A 25,252-nucleotide genomic window follows, 5' to 3' on the forward strand; every position below is an offset into this window, starting at 1 on the left:
CCAAGAGGCTCCCGAAAGTCCAAAGCAGGTACACTTTCAAGCAGGAGTGGGAAACCTCAGATGGGCCCCCCAAGTGAGCCACGTGTTTTGAATGCCATACACACATGCCTATGCCATTATATGGTTTGGTCACTGGGTGGCACTTGACTCATTTGTATCTGGGGCCTTGTCTGCACTGTACATTTAAAACGGTATCATACCACTTTAAACAGCCATGGCTTCCCCCTAAAGAATTCTGGGAACTGTAGATTAAAGGTGTTAGGAGACCCCATTCCTCCCACAGAGCATCAGTTCCCAGAAGTCCCTGGGAAGAGGGATTGATTGTTAAAACACTCTGGGAATTGTAGTTCCATGCGGGGAATAGGAGTCTCCTAACAACTCTCTGCACCCTTAACAAACTACAGTTACCAAGATTCTGTGGTGGGGGGAGCCATGACTGTTTAAAGTGGTATAATACTGCTTTAAACATGCTGCACACGTGGGGCCTGGGTGGAATCAGAAGTTTTCTGTCGCTGCTCTTGTTGGAGAGAGACAATAAAGTTTGTGTCTAGCTTCTTGTCTAGTGTATCCTCCGAGCCTTTTGTGACAAAGGTCCATCTGGAGTTTCGTAAGCCTCCTATTCTGCTACTTGCTAGGGATTGCAATAAAGCTGTGGTGGTGGAGGTAAACGCCAAGCATGTTACAGCTGATGATGGATGAATTCTGCTTGGTAGGTCAGTTCCGCGGGAACTTGGATGCTGCTGAGCTCCCGTCCGCCACGATCAGCATGGCCAATGGTCAGGGGCGGTGGGAGTTAGCCACCATGATGGAGGGCACTTCATCGGCCATCTCTGACATTTAGATTTTTGAACAAAATAAACCAACTTGTATGTTTTTATACTTAAAACAAGTGCAGTGGTATGCCAGTGGCATGCTGCAAATTTCACAGCATCATCATTATTTTTTATGGCTGTGGCAAAGCTGAACTAGCAGGGCATTTGGGAAGTAGCAGAGGGTTGGATTTTTGCATGAAGAATCTGCTAGAAAGTGGGGGGGGGAGGAGGAGGATGTGATTTGGATTATCCTGGCAATCTGATCGGTATTTGTAATTTCAAGGTTTGGAAAATGAGAGTGATTATTGACCATTGGCTACTAAATAATCCGAAGCTAATAAAGTGTAAACTCAATGAACAGTAATCCCTTTCTAACGGCAGTGACAGCTTGATGAGCTCAGGATACTCCTCAGATCTTGTTTTGATGGGGCAGTGACAAGTCCTTCCTTTCTGAAGTTCCGGCATATAGAGTTCCCTGGGAAGAGGCATTGACTGTTAAATCACTCTGGAAATTGTAGCTCTGGGAGGGGAAGAGGTGTTCCCAAGAGCTCTCAGCACCCTTCACAAAGTACACTTCCCAGGATTCTTTGGGGGAAGCCATGGCTGTTCAAGTGGTACCATAGTGCTTTAAATGCATAGTGCGGATGTGGCCTCTTGTCTATTTCATCCTGTGTACTAATCAGCAACAGATTCAAAATGACCAGAGTAGTTTTCCCATTGGGATGGATGAGTAGTGAATTCTTAATTCAACTCCTGCCAAGGGTAAAGGCGAACAGGATGAGGTGGCCCCAAAAGTTTCCCAAATTGTTGGTAATCTGGAGCACTGTTCCCCCTCCCCACACAGATTAAAATTGGGTGAGGTGAGCGGGCACTGCATCTAGTGGAGGAGATGGTGAAATGTCTGTGCTCTGCACCTTTCTCTTGTGGATAATACCGGGCCAGGTTCAAGGCTATTATGTTGATATACAAAGTTCTGAACAACTTGGGTCCAGGTTAGCTTAAGAACTGCCTGAACCCTAATATCCCAGCCAGATTACATGAGATCATCAGGAGGAACGCTATTAGTTGTCCCTAATAAGGAGCCCCGACTTCCTCAACTAGAAACTGGACATTTAGAATCTCTGGTCCTATGCTGGGGAACACCCAGCAAAGATTCGGCAGACATCCTTGCTGCTAACTTTCAGATGTCTTTTGAAGACCTTTTTATGCTAACAGGGTTCTGCACCTGTGTTAATTTTTAGCTTTGATCAGCCGGTCACCTTAACAGTCATCCGTATTTTTATTTTTTAAATGGTGTTTTATGGTGGTATAGAAATACTTTCATTAATAAATAAATAGATAAGCCAATACAAGCATTTTCTGCATCTCTAACCCGCCTAACCATCAAAAACAGATCTCCAGATTCTGAAATGCAAGTTTATTGGACAGAATTGGGCTTCCTTAAGCAAAGGTCTTTGGCCCAACTCAGTAGGGTGTAGAGCACAGGCCTGTTTTGGTGGGTTGTAGAGAGGTGTGGTGGGGCACTCCTGCCCCCAAGGAAGAGATGTGGATGTCATGAACTCTGGCCTCGCCAGCTCTAGGGAGGGAGGTAAAAATACCCTTATCTCTGTTTTGCAGTTGGGGCCAAAGAGACAAGGGTCAGCTTTGGGCCTTTCACAAGGCCACTGGACTATGGCTGGGATTGGATTGGGCACTCGCCTCTATCAGGTCACCTCATTTCCCCTTACGGTTGTCGATTAACGAGGACTTGGCAAGCTCCCTCTGCAGAATCTTCTGATTGCCTGCTGGGCTTTTTGTAGCAATCGGGAAGGGATGGGCTGTGGTAGAGCATGTGTTTTGCATGCAGAAGGTCTCAGGTTCAAACCCTGGCATCTCCAGATAGGGGTGGGAGAGGCACCTATCTGAAACCCTGAAGAGCTGCTGCCAGTCCGTGTTGGCAGTACTGAGCTAGTTGAACCAATGGCTGTTGTATCAGACTATAAGGTCCATCTAGTCCAATTTTGTCCACACTGAGTCCAACATAAAGAGTCTTTCCTGGCTGTACCTTGAGATGCCAGGGATTAAACTTGGGGCCTTCTGAATGCAAAGCAGGTGCGCCACACACCCTCCTTCCACGTTTCCTCAGCTCTGATGTCATCCTTCAATTTGCCATTGGGTTCACATCTTGAGAGGAGTGTGAATGGGCTCTTAAGGGATAAAACAAATTCAGGCTGTTGACTGGTTGGTTTGGTCATTTGTGCTGCCTGCCTGAGATGGAGTTTGTACCCAGCTGGTGGCTTGTGCACCGCTTCCAGCCTGGGGGTCACAGGCTATTGTTATTGAAATAGAGATGGACTGCCAACTTATGGCAACCCTGTGAATAGGGTTTTCGTGGTAAGTGGTATTCATAGGTGGTTTACCATTGCCTTCCTCTGAAGCTGAGCGGCAGTGACTGGCCCAAGGTCACCCAGGGAGCTTCATGGCTGTGTGGGGATTCGAACCCTGCTCTCCCAGGTTGTAGTCCAACACTCTAACCACTATGCCACACTGATTTGATCGTTCTGCCTTTCCTACCGAAGGAGTCTAGGGCGGGCAGACGGCATAATAAATAACACAACATTAAAAGTATGCTGTACACCGCCCTGGGAGCTTATTGCTATAGGGCGGTCTAAAAATGTAATAAAATAAATAAAATAAATAAATAATAAATAAAAGTACTGCAGAAACACAGTACAACTAGAAACCCATTTTAGTATATACACAGTAACAGAGGGAGGTGTATTCTGGCTCTCCCTAATTCCACGTCTGTGGGACTTGAAGCCCGAATGGCAGTTGTGAAGCATCTGTAGGCAAGTAAGTGCCCCCAGCCCAGTGGAAAATCCAGGCAAACTCAGCTTTGAACTCATATGCACCTTGTTAATATTTTAAAAGCCCTCGATGCCCACTAATTCGAATCAATTTTCATTTCTTTCATAAAGCCTAAGTCTTTTGCATTGGGCATCGGCGAAGAATTACAGCTAATTTGTTTTGTTTTTATAACACCCATAATTGCAAAAAAAAAAAAAAGAGAGATTTTAACATCCTGGCAACTATATTCACTTTAGTGGGTTCTTAATGGGGAAATCCATTAAAGTTGAAATGGTTTTGGGCACCAGTTCAAGCTGGATGTCTCTGTGTATTCTAGGAGAGGGTTTCAAGCCATCTGCGGATCCATCACCCGAGTAATGCTGCCATTGGACTGGGTGACGGGACTTCAGCTGCCTCCATTAAGCACACCTTTTTGTTTCAGTTTTGCACTCCAGAGAGATTCCCCGGGTTGGATCCTGAGAAGTGATTTCTCTTGCACCTCTCCATGTGCTAGTCCTGAGGGTGCAGGGTGCTTGGGAGTAATTCCTGATATGGCATGGGGGGAGTTGGACTTGCCCCTCCGAGGAGAACTCAGGTTCAAGGTGTGGGTAGGGCTGAACCCTCACAGAGCAGGAAGAGGCCCCTCCGCCCTCCATGAGTTGACCATCTGCAGCAAGGGCCACAATGGGCCACCTAGGGGTAGGTGAATAGTGCATTTTTTCCAGCTTCCCTTCTTCAAAGCATACAATTCCCTGTGTTAATGCTAGACATCGTTGCACTTAATTGCATGCTCTGGAGTGTGTTATTCCTACCTACTCTTTCCTTCTTTTCTAGCTCTTCCCACACACCCCTGCCCAAAAAGGTGGCCCTTTGTTTAACCACCAGTAGGTAGCAGAAGGTTTAATTGGGTGCTTGAATTGCTATAAAATTAGTTTGCAATAGGCACTGGGCAAAGAGTCATGTAGTTCACAGCTCACGCTGACAAACTTGTTATGGAATCAGGAAACATTTTCAGTTACAGCTGTAATAAATTTATTTTGGGCAGGGCCATAAAGAGCACGGCTGTGGAGGATTTCGGAACGGAGGAGGTGCAATAGTTGCACAAAGTCTGCTGGCACCTCTGTTGACAGGACCTTCCTCTTTCAACAAGCCTTTTAAGTAGAGACCGTATCCCAGTCTGTGTCTGTGCTGGAATTGTTTTTTAAAGATGTTTTTAAAGCTTTTTTTTTTTAAAAGATATTTTGTTTTAATATATTTTAAACTCTGTTTTTAAGATGTTTTAGAGTGTTTTTAGCGTTTTTGTTTGCTGCCCTGGGCTCCTTCTGGGAGGAAGGGTGGGATATAAATTTGGTTGGTTGGTTGATTGATTGATTGAGAGAGAGAGAGAGAGAGACAGACAGACAGACAGACAGAGACAGAGACAGAGAGAGAGACAGACAGAAAGAAAGAAAGAAAGAAAGAAAGAAAGAAAGAAAGAAAGAAAGAAAGAAAGAAAGAAAGAAAGAAAAAGATGGTCCCTCGAGGATAGATTGCCGGGTCTCCTTGCAGGATGCTGGGAAGGCACTCTCTGTAAGTGTAAGATGTAAAATTTTATTTGCTTTCAACAGGAGGCCTGATTTCTTTGACAAACCCATGTTCTGTTTTGTTATGCTGCAGGAGAACCATCTCGAAGGCATTCTCTGGAGCTGAGCTGTGGCCTTGGCCCTGGCCAAGTGACATTAGAGCTGGACCAAAGTCTGGAGTTGCATTGCAGTCTGGCGCCTGTCGATCAGCTCCTCAACATTACCTGGAAGAAGAATGGGCTTCCACTTGCAGAAGAGGACAACCTCCACATCCTCCCCAATGGATCTTTGCTCATATTGCCAGCCAAGGCAGCTTCAGAGGAGAGCAGCCCTCCAGGAGGGTCCAGCACAGAGGGAAATTACTCCTGTGTCTCTCATGGATCTTTCGGCTCGGTTGCTGGCCAGACAACTGTGCTTCGTGTGTCGAGTGAGTGTTTGGGTTTAGTCCCTCGTCTTTTGGCCTTTAAAAAAAAAAGCTCTCTTTTAAAAAAAAGAAAGTGAAGAAGCAAGTTTCTAGCCCTTAAGGCTCCAAGTACAGATTGGAAAGTTTAGGCAATCTCAGAATCTGGAGGTGGCCACAGGGGCCTGAGGAGGATTTCATCACATGGCTCTTTTTCCCTCCTCATGACTGGTCGAAGCAAAATAAATTCTGAAGAACAAGCACATTAGATGCAAATATACAAACTTCATAATTTAAGTAGGTTGCAGAATTCGAACCCCCCCCCCCAACAGAAAGTACGCATATCTAAAAGGATTCTGCAGGAACATCTATTTGCTTGCCTATGTGCCTGTCTGTATTTCTCCCTCTTTCATCGCTGTTATCCTTTTTCCTTCTAATACTGAACTTGGCTGTTAGAGTGTCTGCCATTTTAGAAGCAAAATGGGGCCACTCCAAACAAGGCACTAGCTTCTGCATGTTTGGGGGCACCTCCTAGGTACAAAAAAGTATATATGTTTGTAAATTACAAGAGGTTTTTTTCTTTTTAAAGGCCCCAAACTGTCCTGACAAGGACCTGTGGACTTCCAGGATTTAAAGGATTTTGAGGATGCCATTTAAAGGGAGGGGAAAGGAAAATAGGAGAAAGGAGGGAATTGCTGGAGAACAGTGTGTGTACGTGTGTAGAGTGCAGTTGGTCGGTTTCCAGAGCACATGGAGATGGCATTGTGCACGCACCCCTCTATCTGTTTTTATTTATTACGTTTATATCTCACCTTTCCTCCAAAGAGCTCAGGGTGGCATACAAACATGGTTGTCCCCCCCTCGATTTTATCCTCACAACAACCCTGTGAGGCAGAGGCTGGCCCAAGGTCACCCAGTGAGCTTCATGGCCAAGTGGGGATTTGAACCCTGGTCTCCCAGGTCCCAGTTCGACACTCTAACCACTACACCACACTGGCTCTCTACACTATGCACACCTTCTATAGTATTTATTTAGCAAATAAAGGGCATTATGCCAGTGAAAGGGAAAGCAAACTTGTAACGACTGCTGTAGTGTAGTGGCTGCAAGACTGAGCCATGGCTCAAGAAATCTCTGTCTTGAAGCTTGCCTGTGCCACACACTTCACTACGTGGCCTTTGGAAAGCCTCTGCTTCAACCTTCCTCTCTGCAATATGGTGGTAATAATCCTGAGCTCTCTTGCAGGGTTGTTGTAAAGACTGCAAAAAAAAAAAAGTCTGTAAAGTGCTATGCCCAGTCTAAAATGGCTGCATGACTCCTAAAGGTTATTCGATGGCTCACACAAAAGTGGCAGGAAATCTCCCTGATGAGCTGTCGCTGGTGGTGTGGATGAAAAGGGGAAATGTGTCTTGTGATGAATGAAGGTCGCCTGCTGGGTTGTTTTGGCTGTGAGTTCTTTGTGTGTTTGATTTAGCATTCAGCGTGGGTGAGCACAGGAAGGATCCAAGGGAAACCTCTTTCGCAGCAACTGGAACGTAATGCTGCCTTCGATCAAAGGACTTGTTTACATGCAGAAGGGATCATTCCTCACGCCGGGGGTGGGGAAGGCTGATTAATATTTGGCAATATATCATGATGGGCTGCAAAGGTGTATATACAATATGTGGAGAAAGACAGCAGGGATCTTTTGCATGCACGTGTTAACATGCACATGTAAAAGCTCTCTGGTTCAGTCGCCCGCTAGATGGGCAAATATTCTGACCTGGGATAAGGCAGCTTCTAATTTGGGAAAGGCCTGTAACTCAGTGGTAGTGCACCTGCTTTTCGTCCAGAAGGTCCCAGGTTCAGTGTCCAGTCTCCAGGTAGGGCTGAGCGAGACCCCTGCCTGGAAACCTGGAAAGCTGCTGCCAGTCAGTGTAGACAGTACTGAGCTAGATGGACTCAGTAAAGGGAAGGGCTGTAGCATCTGCTTTACATGCAAAAGGTCCCAGATTTGATCTCCGGCATCTCCAGGTAGGCCTAGGAAAGTCCCCTGTATCAAATCCTGGATAGCTGCTGCCAGTCAGTGTGGACATTATTAATCAAGATGGATCAAAGGTCTGACTTTGTATAGGGCAGCCTGTTCTATTCCAGGGGATATAGTTCAGTGGTAGAGGAAAGGCTTTGCATATGAAAGGTCCTGGGTTCAGCCCCTGATGTCTCCAAGCAGGGCTGGGGAAGACCCTGCAGATTTGCTGCCAGTCAGTGTAGAATCTATGGAGCTAGATGGACAAGATTTTTGCTAAAGGCAGTTTTCTCTGTTCCAGGGAAATATCTGTAACTCAGCGGCAGAGCATTTGCTTTGCATGCAGAAGGTCCCAGGTTCAATCTCAGGCATTTCTAAGTAGCGCTGGAAAAGACTCCTGGCCTGCAGAGCTGCTGCCAGTCAGTGTAAATAATACTGAGCAAGATGGACCCACTCTGAGGCAGAGTTCCGTGTTTCTTAGGGGAAGGGCAGAGTAGCTGCTTTCTGTGCAAAAAGTCCCAGGTCCAATCCCTGGTATCTCTAGGTAGGGCTGAGAAAGAGCCGTAACGAAAACCCTCTGCTAAAACCAAACCATAACTAAAGCCAAATGCTCCGCACTGAGCCTCACCATCAGCTGATGGCTGGGAATGTGAAGCCTCATCGACGGTGCTTTGCAAGACCCGACAATCTGCTGATCAGCCCTGCAAGCCAGTTGACTGTTGCAGCTGCACAGCATTTTGCACAGGGCTTTGCAGGTGCTGCCCCTCAGCTGGCTGGCAGCGCCTGCAAACCCCTTTTGGCACAGCTGCCTCTTTCCCTGCCCCCCGCTTGACGTCATTGCAAATCGTGTTTTAAATCATTTTCGAAGACAGGAAGTCAGTCATAAATGAAATAAATAAATACGACATCACAACTAAGCGTGGCTTAGTCAGAACAGCCTTGTGGGCCAAAGGGGGAGTCCTGGCAGGGAGTTTTCCCCACAGCTGGTGTAGCGAAAGGTTTTCCTCGCTCCCACCGAGATCTTGTATGTGGGGCAGGTGGGATGCAGCGAAGGTAGTTTTATTGGACTCTGAGCATGATTCCCAGACTAGCCCATTCCCTGGGGAAAGAGTGGCCAGACGTTTTGGGGGGGGATAACCTATAGCACAGAGGTACAGCACATCCTTGGGAAGTATGAGGTCCCAGATTTAAACCGCAAGGAACTTAGCTCAAAGGATCAGTGTCAACAATACTGAGCTAGATAGATCAATGCTCTGGCTCAATATAAGGTTGGGAAAGGCTGGGTTAGAGGGACGAGTGGTCTGACTTGGCATAGCCAGTTTCATATGTTTGGATCCTTCTGTTGGCACCAGTTGGCCACATCCAGCAACGGCATAAAACTCATAGAGAATTGTTTTGTTTTTTTTTAATAATAATTTTTATTATTCAAATTTTTATAAAACAAATACAACAAAAACAATTCAACAAAAATAAAATAAAAAGAAAAACTTGACTTCTGATTTGTTACAGATCAGCTATAAGTATATAATATATATCAAACCTGTCTCCTAAAACATACGAAATTCACTTTTTTCCATAGTCTATCTTAATTAATCGTCAAATCCCATTATCATCATTTCATTTTTTTCTTTCAACAAAAAGTCCAAAAGAGGCTTCCATTCCTTAAGAAATGTATCTGTCGTTTTTTCTCTAATAAGACATGTCAATTTGTCCATCTCAACTAAGTCCATTAATTTCAATAGCCATTCTTCCATTGTTGGTATCGATTCCATTTTCCACTTTTGTGCGTATAGTAATCTTGCTGCCGTGATCATATATAATATTATTCTTCCATATTTCTTTTCCTTTTGTTTATCCATAAAACCCAATAAAAAAAATTCTGGCTTTGACTGAATATTTATCTTTAAGATTTTTTGCATCATCCTACCTATCTGTGCCCAAAATAATTTTGCCTGTTTACACAACCACCACATATGATAAAAAGATCCTTCTTGTTGTTTACATTTCCAACATACATTAGAAACATTACTATACATTTTTGACAACTTTTCTGGAGTCATATACCAACGATACATCATTTTATAAAAAATTTCTTTAAGATTATAACATAATGTAAATTTCAAACCTTTTTTCCACATATTTTCCCATTGATCCATTTGTAAATTATAACCAAAATTTTTTGCCCACTTAACCATACACTCTTTTACTTGTTCTTCTTCCATGTCCATTTTCAATAAAAATTTATACATTTTTGCAATTATACATTCATCATTTGTACACAAACCTATTTCAAAATCAGATTTATTTATTTCAGACCCATACATTTTCTTGTCCATTTTGTATCTTTCTAACAATTGTAAATAGGCAAACCATTGTGAACTATATCCTTCCTTTATTAGTTGTTCTCTCTCTTTCATTATATATTCACCATGCACATTTTCTAATAGTTCTTGGTAAGTTAACCATTTCTCTTTTCCAGCCATTTCTCTTCTATAAAATGCTTCTTGACTTGAAACACATAGTGGTATTTTCGAAAAAAAACCTTGTTTTGTATTTATTCCATATTTTCAACAAAGGATGTCTTATAAAATGATTATTAAAATCCACATTAACTTTTACTTTATCATACCATAGATATCCATGCCATCCCCACTTCAGGTTGTGACCCTCCAAATCCAATAATCTTTTATTTGTTTGGCAGGGGAAAAAACCAAGAGTTAAATTTAAATTATTACAAGACGCCAAAGAAAGAGGAGGACTGGGATTACCAAATTTGAGACTTTATTTTGCTGCTTGTTGCTTAGTCTGGATAAAGGAATGGATTGTACACAGGAAGGGATAGACATGTTCCAGAAAATTATGGAGGGGTTTAATGATTTTAAACAAGAGATGAAACAAGAGATGAAACAGGACAGACAACAATTTAAAGATGAATTTTGCAATATGAAAAAGGATTTTAAAGACTTACAAGATCATATCAAAACAGAAGTGGGTGAGATTAAAAATAACATTGGGCAATTAACACAGGATGTAAAAAATGTTAAAGATAAGGTGCAAACCTTAGAGAATAGAATAGATATTACAAATGTGGAATTGGGAAAAAATGTGGACTATATTGCTGTTATGGAACTTAGAGATAAAGAATATTGCTTGAGATTCCGCGCAATTCCTGAGGAAACAGGTGAAGATATCAGAGAGAAAATTGTTAATGCCTTGGTAAAATCCTTGGATTGGAACGAAGATCGGATGGAATTTGAAATAGATAAAGTTTATAGAATTAATTCCAGATATGCAACAATGAAAAAAATCCCAAGAGATGTGCTTGTTTATTTTCTAAAAAAGAGGACCAGAGATATAGTTTTGCAACATCATTTTAACAATGTCTTCAAAATTGACGGTAAACAAATACAGGTGATGAAGGAAAAATTCATAGAGAATTGTTCAGCAATTCTTCCAACTTTGCCTTGAACGCAGATTTGTTCCTCTTTTGTCCTTGCTTGCCATTTAGGTTGCAAAGCCAGTGCACACCCTTACTCTTAGGGCCTCAGCCCTTGACCTTTGAATGAACGTGGTTCTCTGGAAACCTTTCAGGAGTGTTTAACATTCCTTCCCCCTCTCTGTGCAAGCAGATCCGTTCCTAAATCTTGCTGATCCAAGGAAGGAGTGCCATTGTTAACGCCTGTTTTGATGAGCAAAAGGTCTTTGTGTGTTTGTGTGTGTGTGAAATGTCACAGGTATGGTTCATTGTTAAATTAATGTTTAATTATAGTGTCTCTAATCTGGCTTTTCCTCCAAGGCATTCAGGCAACTTGTCCCATTGGACGGATCAGCTTATTTTTGCTGTCTGGATGGTATTCAGCTAAGTCCTACTCAGTGTAGACCCAACAGAAATTAATAAACCTAAGTTAGCCATGTTCATCATGGTCAGTGAGTTTACTCTGAGTAGGACTAGCATTAGGTGCAACACTGTCAGTTTCAAATGTGATCATTCATGAGTCTCTTCAATCCTAGTTCTGCATTAATCTGATTTGTATTTTTACGTGTATTTTCTTGCAAAATGCACACTTCTTTTCTTTCAAAGAATGCATTTCTAAACATATTTTATCCTGCAATGTACATTTTATATGCACTTTGGCATTTTTGTTTTTAGCTGAAAACTGCACTGCAATATTTCTGAAGGATGTCAGGATGCTCTGATAGGCACATTAGTCTGGAAGTTGCCGGTCAGTTCATTTCATACCGGAATTCCCAAAGAATGAATTTCGCAAGCATCCCTAATTCTTACCCTATGAGGTAGATTAAGCTGAAAGAAAGTTGTTTGCCCAAGGTCGCCCTGTGATATTTGTAGCCAATTAGAGATCCAGATAGGGGTGGCGTCTGGTCAGCTTGCCCACTCAAATATTGCCAATTGGCCATCAATTGACTACAGTCTAACCAGAGTCCTCTGAAGCCAAGCATGCCGTTCTGTTGATTGCAGCTTGGATTTTTCATTTCAGTGCAATGTTTTTTCTGTTAGCAAGGGCAGGAGTGAAAGGGCTCACTTGCTCTGTATCTTTGCATTAGTCAAGGGCAAGCCGTGCAGTATAGAAAGGATTCCTCCCTGCCGCACAGGCCACCAGCCGCAGGAATACCAACACAAGCAGTCATTAGCAGCTAAAGTCACTACCTAGGATTGCCCATGACTCCTAACTTGCTTGCTGCAGGCACCAAGGAGTGCCTTTTCCACGTGAGCTGCCTGTCTGCTCCTGTAAAGCACTTGTGAGGGAGTCTAGCAGAGATAGGGAACCTGTGGCCCTCCAGATGTTGTTGGACTGTAATTCCCATCGTCCCTGGCCATTAGCCATCGTGGCTGGGGGTGACTGGAGTTGTAGTCCTGCAGCACCTGGAGGCCCACAGGTTCCCTGTCCCTGGGTTCTAGACTCTGGTCTAGAAACTTCTGAAACTTTAAAAAAAGTTAATTCCCTTGCTCCACAATAACTGCTCAGTAAGTTTTGCATTCAGCGTATGTCACAAGCTTTAAACATAACTTGACTGGAATTTTCACCAACCAATTGACCAGATCTTTTTCGACCAATCTGAAGCCTAACCCAAGATTTGGACTATCCACTATTTTAACATTCAAAATATTGGCACTTTGTCTTGTGTACACGACGGAATGCACGTAGTGGTAAGTAAATGGCACCTTTGTATTGTTTTTTTTCTTTTTGCAGAAAATCCCTCCCAAGTGCTCCCGTGAGCTTTGACAAAACCAACCAAGAGAGAAATGGTAAAGAACTGAAATTTATCTTGTTTCTCTCTGTTCTCTCCTCCCTGCCTTCTTTTGACCACCGCCCTTCACCTTCCACCTCCAGCTTTGTCTCAATTTTTTCAACATCCAGAGTCCCAGACGGTGGAAGAAAATGGGATGGCCCGCTTTGAGTGTCGGATCAAAGGACTGCCCCCTCCAATAATCACCTGGGAGAAGGACGGAGTGGCTGTGCCTTCAGAACACCGGTAAGTTGGGCTGGAGTGTGTAACTTCCAGATGGACGCAGAGACTTTTTACTATAAGCGCCTAGCTTTATCGGTGTGTTTTTAAGTGTGTATTCAGTGCTACCCCTACTCAGAGTAAACCCACTGAAGCTAATGAGCATGGTTACCTTAGGTCAGCCTTTCCCAACCTTTGGGTTCCCAGATGTTGGACTATAGTTCCCATAATTCCTGGCCATTGGCCATGCTGGCTGGAGCTGATGGGAGTTGTAGTTTAGCAATATCTGGGGACTCAAAAGTTGAGAAAGGCTGCCTTCGGTTCATTAATTTCAGTGAGTCTACTCTGAGTAGCATTGAATTCAACCCGTTCCCCGGCATCTGATGGCTGAAAGATGCTGTTTCTATCAAACTTAAAATCTTTGGCTGTGAGAATATGATTGTTTTGAATTATATTGTGATTAAAGTGTTCGCCACCCTGGGCTATTTTGGGAAGGGAGGGCAGGATGCAAATTGAATTAATCGTCATCATACAACAAATATATTAGAAAGAAAAGTTTGTATTGAGGATCCTTTGATAAAGGAAGAAATACAACCAAGTGACTATTATTGTTAAACAAAAATGTACATACAGACTGAGTTTTAGTCATGGTGCAACAGGTGCAACAGGTGTGCATTTCCCTTGTTGTATTAAAATAGTGATGATGAAAGAGAGAATAGCAGAAAAGGAAAAACAAAAGTACTGTGCTACATGGATGATTTACTGGCTCAATCCAGCATTGCAGGTATGATATCCCCTTTGTTCTTTGATTTCCACAGGTTCATTGTTCTCCCAAACGGTGTCCTCCAGATCATAGATGTGAAGGAGAGTGATGCTGGGGTGTACCACTGTGTGGCAACCAACAGGGCAGGGAAACAGTATAGCTCTGCTGCGGTCCTCAACATCTCGAAAGGTAAGGCTGATATGAGCGATATTTTATATTCCTGGATCTTCTCTCTTCTTTTAATATCAAGATCTGCCTTCCGAGATGTTTTGGACTACAACTCCCACCAGCCCCAGCCAGCATGGCTGGAGCTGATGGGAATTGTAGTCCAAAATATCTGAAGGTCTGTCAGGGCCCTAAGGCTCAGGCCTGGAAGTGGCCAGCTGGAAGGGCCGGCCCAACAATCTCCCAGAGCCAGGCTTGGCGCCGACATCTGACACAATGGGGCAAATGCCAGGGCCCACTCTCTTGAGCCGGGCCTGCTGGGCCTGACACAAGCAGCCCTTGTGTGTGTGTTTGGGTTTTTTTAAATTTTTGCTTTTACTTTTTTATGGTCCAGCCTGAGTGGGTGGGGGCTGCAGACACCATCACCTTTATGTTTCCCCAAGTCCTGCCCCTGCCCTAGATGTAGCAATGCTACATTGGGGCCCAGAGGCATTGTGGGGAAATACAGAGGTTGGCGGCTACAGTCAGCTGACTTGGCGTCTCTCTTACCAGTGCTGGCCTATAACAGTTTTTTTAAAAAAAGCTGCCACCTGTTTTTACAGGCCACTGCCAGATGGGCTTGTGGGGTGGGGGGCGCCAACTGTTAGGGTGGCTCTCAAACTTGGCACCAGCCCTGACCATCGCTGCAGTTTCAGGGGAAGGTTGCAGTGGCAACGTATTTGTGCAGTGCAAACTTTCCATCACGGAAGCTTGTCTGACATAATATGATTTTTTTCATTGGTGAATCTTGATAAGGTTCTGGATATAATCTGAGGTTCTCCCGGAAACGCACTTTGAAAAGCACTGTTCTTAAGCAGTTGCCAAGTCATTTAAAAAAAATGTTTCTGAGGAAAATTAATGTTTCTCGCCCCATCCTGAGGCAGACAAAAAGTAGCCAAATAGGGCTCTGGGTGACAAAACTTATCTGTAGAAGATTAATAAGTTGTTTTGCTTTTTTAACAAGACACACACACAAACACACCAAGATCGTTGACATCTCCGGCAGGTGGCTGATCCTTTTGCTTGCTTCATTATTTCCAAAGCTGTCAAGGACAGCAAGTGGTGTCTGGTGGAAAACCATTTCTGTTGCTGATGTTAAACAAAATGGTATACATATATATCTCTTTATTAGCAGCTTCGTGTCCAGTTTGCTCATGACTTCTAAGAAACCATAAAAAAAATAAAATCAGTGCAGTTTTGAAATCACTCGTCAAAATCAGTGCAGTTTTGAAAGGTGGAGTCTCCCATCTTGACTCAAAATGGCATCCAGCTTGATCCAAACACACACAAAAGCCCGCTCTTTAATCTCAGGAACCATCATGCAAAATGTGGTTGCAATATCTTCAGAATTGTGCAAACGCATAGCAAAATATATAGTCGATTTGGCAGGCGTTTTCCACGCATCTGGATTTGCAGGTGGGCAGAAGTCCCTGTTGCAGGCATTATGTTTTCTGCCTCCTTTCCTGGGGCTCATGCAACGCTGGCACAGGATCGGACGGTGTCCCCACTTCCTCCTCTGTGACCTGTGGCTCACTTGCTGCTGGGGTAAAAAGAGCAAGGCTGAAATGAAAGCGATTTAACTGAACTCTGCCACGTCCCCCTGTCTGGACACTGTATGGAGAGGTTTAACAATCTAAACTTAAGACAGCGGTTATCAAAAGGGAACTTTGGAAGCTGCCCTATCCTGAGTCAAACCATTGGGTCCATCTAGCCTAGTACTGCCCACACTGACTGGCAGAGGCTGTCCAGGGTTTCAGACAAGGGTTCTCTCCCAGCCCTATCCAGGAGATGCCATTGACGATTGGAGGCAGATGCTCTGACACTGAGCTTGGGGATTTGCTGGGTCTCCAGCAATGTATAGATATAAGGATGTTTGAGCATTCTGGATGCAGTTCGAAGGGACGTGGCTTTGGACCAGAGCTGTAGACCAGTGGTGGAGCATCTGCTTTTCATGCAGACGGTCCCAGATTTAATCCCTGGCATCTTCAGGTAGGGCTAGTAATCTCCCATGTCTAAAACCCTGGAGAGCCCTGCAAGTTAGTATTGACAATACTGAACTCAAGGGGAAGGTTGAGTGGGCTGGTGAGTCCCTCAATCCAGCTGGTTCCATTTGCCCGGTCTGAGGACCAGTGGGACCTGGCTTGCTATCTTGGCTGCTTGCCGTGATGACATCCCCAGGCCCATAGCAGTGGGGCTGTGCTTAGCCTACACAGAGCAGGCATAAGTACTCTTTTCTAAGAACAGTGTCTGACAAATAGCACCTTGAAAGTTGCCCATATTTGGTTCATCATCTGTGTTTTAGCATATGAACCCCCAAACCAAGACGATCTGGACAGAGGACCTTCCGTGTTCTTTTTCCTCACTGCCTGTCTTTTTAAAAGTCCCAGCTTTTGTTTCCTTGGACGGAGAGGGCTGATGTTTTCGTGACCCCTTTCCCCCTCCCTCCCCCCCGTCCCCCTCTGCTATTTTAAAGCCGAGCGAGTCTCCCTCGAAGGTCACAGAGAGGCGCTTGCTTCCCTATTCGCAGCAACGATGCAGAGAGCAACTGCAGCCGGGGCTGTTGCCGTGCGAGCGGCAGATGTTTCAGGCTGAGCAGACGTCACGGTGTAAATTTCCAGACGCTCCTTGGGGAACTGGGGGCCTTTCCAAGCGGATCTGTTTTCACAGCCCTGAAATGTAGAAGTTGTCGTCGCTTGGAGGAAATTCCTCCGTGGAGAGCGAACCTGGTCACTTGAGTTTCCCCCTTCCAAACATCAGATGGGGGGTCAAGAACTTCCTTACCCTCTCTTCCTCCCGCCCCCAAGTGTGAAGCTAAATATCAGCCAGCCACTGGTTCTCTTTGAAAAAGAAGAATTATTTGGGATGGTGCCTGCTTGTCCCCAACTCCATAGGTATATGAGTGTATCCAGCATAGAAACATTTAGGGAAGGAACGTTGCTCGGTGGTGGAGCACCTGCTTTGTATGTAGAATGTCTGAGGTGCAATCTCCAGGTAGGGCAGAGAGAGAACCCTGTCCCACATCCTGGGGAGCTACTGCCAGTCAGTGTTGATAATACTGAGCTACATGGACCAATAGCCTTGCCTTGGCATAAGACAACTTCTTTGTTCCTAAGGGGGCTCAGCACAGAGCAGGCAAGGGCAAACCTCAGGCCAGGGGGGTGAATTTAGCCCTCCAGTCCTCTCTGTCTGGCCTGTGGGACTCTCTCCCCAGGTTGCACCCTTTCCCCCGGCGAAACCCTCCATCAGTTTGTTTTTGCCTGGCTGCAATGTGTCCTTGAACTCTGATGATGCCTCTTGCTTGCTTTCATGTTGGACAGAGAGGGGTGTGTGAATCTGCGTAGAAGCTATCCTACTGTAGAAAAGTAAAAGTTGACATTAATTGCTCCTCCCACTTTTGCCTCTGGCTCCGCCCACCACTGGCATATTATTCCCTTTCCCACCTCCTGAACATTACCCGGAAGGACCCTTGGATCATCCCCATGGCCACCTGTGTTGTCTTCAATCCCCTGTCACTTTGCTGTCTCCTAGTGGGGGAGAAAGAAGCACCTTTGCCTGGCTGCTGCCGGCTCTACCTTGGTACACCTGCCTTGTTTAAATATTTGAGGTAGGATGCACGTTTTGTGGGACGCAGAGCCACGGCAAGCGATTCCACCGGCGGCAGTCTCCCAGTGTCTTCTCCAGCAACGGCACGCTGAATCCCAATTCACAAAGCGCTCGTTTGCCTGCTGGGAAGCTGCAGGGCCGTGAAATCACCCACAGCTTTCCCCCCAAGTGTATCCACTGTTGCCTTGATTCAGTTTTGGAAAAAAGAATCCAAAGGGCCGTTCTCCTGTTGCAGTCAAGGTTGCGCGTTAAGAACATAAGAACTGCCCTGTGGTATCAGGCCAAAGGCTCAACCGGGTGCCCAATCAGGGGAAATCCAGAAAAGACGGCCAACGCACAACAGCCCCCTTCTCCATTCATGAGCTCCAGCAGCTGATGTTCAGAAGCAACCCTACGCTAGATGGACCTGTGGCCTGGCGTAAGAAGCATCAGGCAAATTCCTGTGTCCTCAGTCAGCCTTTCCAATGGGAGTTGCTGGAGTCCATATACCAACACAAGTAGAGCCCTGCCGGATCAGGCCAAAGCGGGCACATCTGATCCAGCATCCTGTTCTCGCAGTAGGCGACCATATGCCCCAGCTGGAAGCCAGCAAGAAAGGCCTGAGTGCAACAGCAGCTCTTTCTGCTTGTGATTCCCACTCAGTGCCTTTGACAGTAGAGGGGAAACATAACCACTCTGGCTGCGCGTTTTCCATTTCCCCACAAAATCTCAGTGAAAGATTCAGCAACTCAAGAATCTTGGTTTTACTGTTTCCCTCTGCATAAACATAGACACACGGGAGGCTCCATATGTACCGTGGCACTCTTACAGATCAGACACAGGGATCATTAATTAATTAAATTAAATTAGTGTATTTATTTATATCCCACCCTTCCTCCCAAAAGGAGCCCAGGGTGGCAAACAACACGTGGTAAAACATTAAAAACCATAGATCAATCAGTCAGTCATTTATTACGGTCAAAGGCCAGCACTATAAATTATTAAAACTATAAAAACGTATTGATGTTATACAGAGAAGGAAACATGCACCTGCAACATGGAATGGTATGACTCTAATGGTATTGAATAAATAACCCAAGCGAACAAAAAAGCCCCCAAAAGGTTAGCTGTTTTTTTAATTTTTCCATCATTGCTCTCCTACAAGTAACAGCTGATGGACAAAATCTTGCCACACTATGTGTGACCTGTGGGTTCCAATCCAAGAGTAAATATGCTAAATAAAATATGTTAGATCTCCCTGGTTTTTTTTTTGAAGAACTGGGGTAATAAAAACCATTTAAAAAACAGTTCCAACGCAGATGCAGACTGGGATAAAGGTCTCCACTGAAAAGGCTTGTTGGAAGAGGAAGGTCTTCAGCAGGCGCTGAAAAGTCAGCAGGGACATCTAGAATCAGCTACCCTTCATGGGATGACAGGACCAGGAGCCTGAAATGTCTGGTTCATAGGGATATGGGAAGCTGCCTTATATCGAGTCAGACCATTGGTCCATCTAGTTCAGTGTTGTCTACACTGACTGGCAGCATCTCTTTGATAGGGAACATTCACAGCCCTTACCTGGTGATGCCTGGGATTGAACCTGGGACCTTGATGCGCTAAAATTGAGCTACTGACCTTCCTCAAAGCAGGTTTATATGCATTGTAGATCCAAAGAGAAAGGTTCTCAAAGGCTCAAGTACGTTTGTTTTTTTATTCCACCAGACAGATTTTGGAACTGATCAGCAGATCAACCCATTCCCCCTCCAGGTGTGGCCAATGGGAACGGTTTGCTGTAGGTGACTAGTGTGCTCACAGCCTTAGTATTGTCTATGCTGGCTGACAGGGAATCTTCCAGATTTCAGGCAGGAGTTTTTCCCAGTCCTCCTTGGAGATGGTGGGGATTGAACCTGGGACCTACCTTCTGCATGCAAAGCAGGTGCCCTACCATTGAGCCACGGCCCTTCCTGGTGCATCCCCACAAGGGCCCCTTCGTGTATCTATATTGTAATCCCACTAATACACCCTCGCGCATGCACATCTTCAGTTCACCCTTCCTCCAAGAAGCTCAGGGCAGCCTACAAGGTTTTCTCCCTGACCCACATTTCATCCTCACATCAACCCTGTGAGGTAGGTTAGGCTGAGAGATAGTGGTTGCTGCAAGGTCATTCAGTGAGCTTCACAGCTGAGTGGGGGATCTGAATAGCTGTCTGACACTGTAACCGAGGTGTGCAGAACCTTTCTTTGGTCAAGAGCCACTTTCAGAGGTAATCTGTTGCAGGCTGGGGCCAAAAGTAAGTGGAGAGGGGCTTTTCTCTCTTTCTTACACTCCCATTTCCCCTCTTTCTCTCTGTTACTCCCTTTTTATTTATTATTTATTTAGTTGACAAAATGTAGATACCCCCTGATTGTAAAAAATTTGTAAGTGGTTTACAAAAAACATTAAAATTACCAATAAAAACAAGCAATTAAAAATATTTTTAAAAACAATTAAACAACATTAGAGATTAAATCACATCAGTAATCTACATGTCTGGATAGGCTTGTCCTACACAAACATGTTTTAAGCAGGCGCCGACAAGAGCACAGCAAAAGCGCCTGCCTGATGTCAGGGAGCTCTGAAGTGTAGGTACCGCCACGCTAAAAGAACGATTCCTTGCAAGTGCGGAACGGCTGTTACGTGGAGCCTGTGATAGGACCAGTTCCGCAGATCAAAGCGGTTGAGTTGGTGCAAATGGAGCATGGCATTCCCGCAGGTAAACTGGTGCCAAGCTGTTGAACTTTATGTACCAATCGAAACACCTTGGACTTGACCCGGTGACAAATCAGCAACCAGTGCAGATCTCTGAGCAGAGGTGTTGTACGCTGACAGGGTCTCAATCCCATCAGCAACTTTGCAACTCTGTATTTCTGGGTTCAACTGCAAGGGAAGTTCCACATAGAGTGCAATGCAGTAATCCATCTTGAGCCCACCAGTGCCTGAACTACTGTGGTCTAGTTTTATTTATTTATTTATATACCGCCCCATAGCTGAAGCAATTAAAAACATTAAAAACAGATATACAAATTTTAAAACACAAAAAACAATTTAATTTTTTTAAAAAAACAATTTAAAAACACATGCTAAAATGCCTGGGAGAAGAGGAAAGTCTTGACCTGGTGCCGAAAAGATAACAGTGTTGTTCTCTCTCTCCCTCTCTCTCTCTCTCTCTCTCTCTCTCTCTCTCTCTCTCTCTGCCCCCCTCACCATTTTTTTTCCAGCCCTACAACCCACAGGAAATTAGAGTTGGCCTCAGGATGCCCCCCCCCTTCTTCTAAACCACCCCAGAGATTAATCGTGGCACGGCACTAGAGTTGGCTCTGAGAAAACTGGTCCTGTGTGGCAGCCACTGTCGCCTCTGCCCCCCCTCAATTACTCCTGCTTTGTACTGCTCAAGTTCCACCAGGGCTCACTGATGGAGGAGAGCTGGACAACCCGTTTGGATCTCAGCTGTCAGCAGCCCGAGACATCAAGATATCAGACAACTGAGCCCAGCTCTGCTGTTGGCCGCAAACTTTCTCACCCTTTTCCAGAGGAGGAGCTCCAAGCCTTATTCAGCCCCCAAGAATTTCCTCCTGGGAATAGATTCAGGCTTGGAGCAGCTGTTCAATGAGGGAAGGGGTGGAAAAGAGATCCGTCTGTGATTTTCTGCCATTATTCCGCAGATAGTGAGAGGCCCATTTTGCAGTTGCTGTTGCAGAGCTTTCAAAACTGTGCCCTTCTCTGCTTGCCCTTTCTGAAGGTGGCTGCAAGTTGTACAGCCTGCGAGCTGGGGAAGAAAAGACCCAGGAGCGAGTGGAGGTTTTACGGAAACCTTCATTCTTTATCTCATAATTAGCTTTGCAAGTTTAACCTGTTCAGCCAGGAGATTTAGTATTGAAAGCTTTGGGTGGTGAGGAGCAATTTTAATAATCGGGGGGACATTTAAATTGGTGAGCCCGAGAATTTGGTGTTCCCTTCCGAAGCAGTGTTGGTTCTGAATGGTCAGTAAGAATATGCATAAGGGAAAGCATTCAGGGCTCCCCCTTTAAAAACAAGCGATTAGCTTTGTTGCTTAAAGGGTAAACCATCTCACACTTCTACCAGTATTTCAAAAAAGACACCAGCATTGAGCTGGGGGTGACGGACAGATTTGTTTAAATTCGAGTGCTGGGTTGATTGGTTGGTTGACAGGCAAACCAACAGTCAGCTCAAGATTCTTTCCACAGGGCCGTGGCTCAGTGGTAGAGCATCTACTTGGCATGCAAGAGGCCTCTGGTTCAATCCCAGGCGTCTCCAAGTAGGGCTGGGAAGTGTCCCCCTGCTTGAAACCCTGGAGGGCTGCTGCCAGTCAGTGTCAGCAATATTGAGCTCAGTGGACCAATGGTCTGAGCTGGTATAAGGCACCTTCTTCATTACAGAGTAAGTGATCGAGTTTCTGTAAATATACAGGATGATTCCGATCTTGGTGTTTAAGGCAGAATAAGGGGAAGCGAAAGCTGATTTTTTAAAAAAATGCCCATAGATAAGTGGCAGAGTGCCTGTTTATACCTCCAGTGAAAACTGCGGTGGTGGGGGACCTGTACCCTTCCAGATTCTGCTGACTGTTGACCATGCTGACTGGGGCTGATGGAGGTTGGAGTCCAACAGCATCTGGAGGTCCACAGGTTAGCCACCCCTGGAGATAGGGGAGACCTCCACCTGACAGCCAGTTAAAGAAGACTGGGTGAATGATTTGACTCCAGCTAAGTCAGCCACCTATGCTGAGCCGCCTGTGAGATTTTGCATTCCTGCATCCAAAGCACCTTCTCTACCATTGAGCCACAGCCTTTCCCCATGAGCAGGACATGAGTGCAATAGCATCCTCCCCACTTGTGCCCCCCCAACATTCCCCATTACCCCCTCTTGCTTTGCTGCAATCACTGTACAAGCTCTTCCTTCGGACAGAAAACCAAATTTAAAGCAACACTGGATTCAGAGAAACAGAGATTTATTAAAACTTTGGTTTGGTTACAGCGTCTTGACTCCTTCATCTTGTTTTTGACAAAACAAAAGCTGTCGCTTATTGCCCTAGGTTACCAGCTGCCCCTATCAGAGGATGCTGCCATTGTGGCTGCACCGGAAAATGTCACGGTGGTGGTTGGAGAAAGCGCCGTGATGGAGTGCATGTCATCTGCCAGTCCGACACCATTTGTCTCTTGGATACGGGATGGTAAATGAAGATAATCAGTCTTTTGATACTGGGAGGCGACTGTGGGACCCTTTCATTTTTTGCTTTTTTAAAAAAATAATCCCATGAGGAATGCAGTCTTGAGAAGCGCGACAACTGAACGGCTGAGCTTTCAGAGGCTGTAGTGTGGCTTCTGAGCTGAGTTGGCCAATTAATGCTAAAGCGATACAAAGCATGCAATTTATTTATGTTGTTTGATCTGTAAAAGATACGAAATTCTAGATACTGGATGCCTTTTGATCTAAATTAGTCATGACCAATATTGAATGACACCCCAGCTCGAAAGGTCAGAGCGTGAGGGTCGGGTCTTTGGCGGGCCTTTTGTAGAGGTTTTGCGGGGCTGGTGAGAATTCTGACGCATCTGTTGGTGCTTTGCAAAAATAACTCTCTGGTTATCTTTAGGATTATAAAATGTGATAAAGATCACTGAAGGCCTTGGGGTGGGGCAAGGGCAGGGACATGTGTCCGTTGTAAAGAAACGCGACACTTCCACATTGGAGTGAAAGTAGCCAAAGGCTTGAATGTGACACAGATCAAATGATGCACAAACAAGAGCCAATCAGCCTAACATTACAGGTCAGAAGATTAGTAGAGCTGTATGAGTCAACCATAAAACCCAGAGCTTTGTCATAATACAGCGGGGGGGGGGGGAGAGGACCCCTCAGGCCTGGAGGCCAAATGTGGCCCTCCAGGTCTTTCTATCTGGTCCGTGGGAATCATTCCCTAGGCCCACACCCCTCACTGATGTTGCTTCACAATCTTGTTGAGTGTTTTTGCTTGGCTGAAATGTGTCGTGGAACTCTGATCATGACTCTTGCTTGCCTCAATATAGATGGGTGCGTGTGTGTGTAGAAACTAGGCTAGTGTGCAAAGGGAAAGTTTACATTCATGGCTGTGCTCACTCTTGCCTCTGGCCCCGTTCACCTCTGATGTGTGGCCCCTGGGAGGTTGCCCACAAGGGAACATGGCCCTCTGGATGAAATAGGCTCCCCACTTCCGGTATAATAGAAGACCAATTTTGATGCCAGATTGCAACCTCCCCTTTTAATGTAACACTTTTAAGTGTCTGAGCATACATCCCCTGATCTCTGAACATTCCAGTGCAATAGGTCCCCTGATTAATTAGGGGGCACAACTGTGCAGTCTTTTGGCTGCTCTAAACAATCACTTGGAAATTGGAGTGACTCCTTGCAAGCGCAGTACTTAATTTCAGCAGAAACGCATAGGATTCTTGAAACTGGGTGCAAATTCTAGCCATAAGTCTGGAATATTAAGGTGATGGTTCTGCCAGAGTTGTGCACATTTAAGATTATAGTGTACATTTTTGTTTTGTTTTAATTTAGTTATTCCACTGAAGAATTTAATGCTTTGTTTTTTCCTTTACAGATGGCAACCCTATTTCCACGGAGGTGATTGTGCTGGGACGGACCAACCTCTTGATTCCTCATGCCCACCTCCATCACTCAGGAATTTACGTCTGCCGTGCCAATAAACCCCAGACCAGGCAGTTTGTAACCGCTGCAGCTGAGCTCCGAGTCCTTGGTGAGAACAGAGAACAGCCCAGTTCTGTGTAGTCGTAAAAAAAAAAAAGTCTCTTTGCTTTTGGACTGTCTTCAGGGTTTTTGCAAAGCTGGACGTTGCGTGTCTGCAAGAACTAATAGTTCTTCTGCCTGCTTACAGAACCCCCCTCATCCCTTCCAGGCCCCTATATCTATACCAGCAGGAATGATGAAAGAAAATGGCTTTGGTTAGATTTCCTTCCCCATGTCAAAGGGAAGGTGTGTTGCTCCTGCCTCAAAGATTGGCCTAGGACAGACTTTCCCCACCTGGTGTTCTCAGTTGTTTTGGACTGCACCTCCCATCAGCTTCAGCTAGCTAGCTGGGCTGGTTGGGACCAATTGAGGTTGTAGTCCAAAACATCTAAAGAACAACAGGTTGGGGAAGGCTGGGCTAGGAAATGCCAGTCCAGATTACAAGGAAGGGTATATATATATACAGAATCAGAAGAGATTTCTCTCTCTCTCTCTCTCTCTCTCACACACACACACACACACACACACCACCACCACCACCACCACCACCACCACCACTAATAATGGCCCATCTAGTCCAGCATCCTGTTCTCACGGTGGCCAGTCTGATGCCTCTGGGAAGCTTGCACGCAGGACCTGACTGCAAGAGCTCACTCCGCACTTGTGATTCCCAGGAACTGGTATTCAGAGGCACAACAGTGGAGGAGGAGCAAAGCCACAGTGGCTAGTAGCCATTGATAACCTTAACCTTCATGAATTTGCCTAATAATTTGGTGGTCATCGTTATTTCCTGTGAGAGCGAATTTCAAAAATTCATTATGCACTGTTAAAGAAGGACTTACTTTTCTCTGTCCTGAAT

General features: G+C 45.2%; 1 protein-coding gene across 3 annotated transcripts in view; it reads left to right on the forward strand.

Moving 5' to 3' along the window:
- The window catches only part of IGDCC4 (immunoglobulin superfamily DCC subclass member 4), a 73,566-nt gene that overhangs the window by 15,124 nt on the left and 33,190 nt on the right, over positions 1–25,252 (forward strand). The window contains exons 1-7 of one of the 3 annotated variants that reach the window (XM_061595580.1): positions 5,173–5,207; positions 5,295–5,627; positions 12,814–12,869; positions 12,982–13,096; positions 13,888–14,021; positions 22,706–22,843; positions 24,248–24,403. In XM_061595580.1, the coding sequence (XP_061451564.1) occupies positions 5,188–5,207; positions 5,295–5,627; positions 12,814–12,869; positions 12,982–13,096; positions 13,888–14,021; positions 22,706–22,843; positions 24,248–24,403 (952 nt within the window). In that variant the 5' untranslated portion in view covers positions 5,173–5,187. Of the gene's footprint in view, positions 1–5,172; positions 5,208–5,294; positions 5,628–12,699; positions 12,771–12,813; positions 12,870–12,954; positions 13,097–13,887; positions 14,022–22,705; positions 22,844–24,247; positions 24,404–25,252 lie in introns of those variants that run through there. The other 2 variants (XM_061595579.1, XM_061595581.1) reach the window with 2 other exon arrangements.

The sequence above is a fragment of the Rhineura floridana genome, chromosome 14 (assembly GCF_030035675.1).
Source record: "Rhineura floridana isolate rRhiFlo1 chromosome 14, rRhiFlo1.hap2, whole genome shotgun sequence".
NCBI lineage: Eukaryota > Metazoa > Chordata > Lepidosauria > Squamata > Rhineuridae > Rhineura > Rhineura floridana.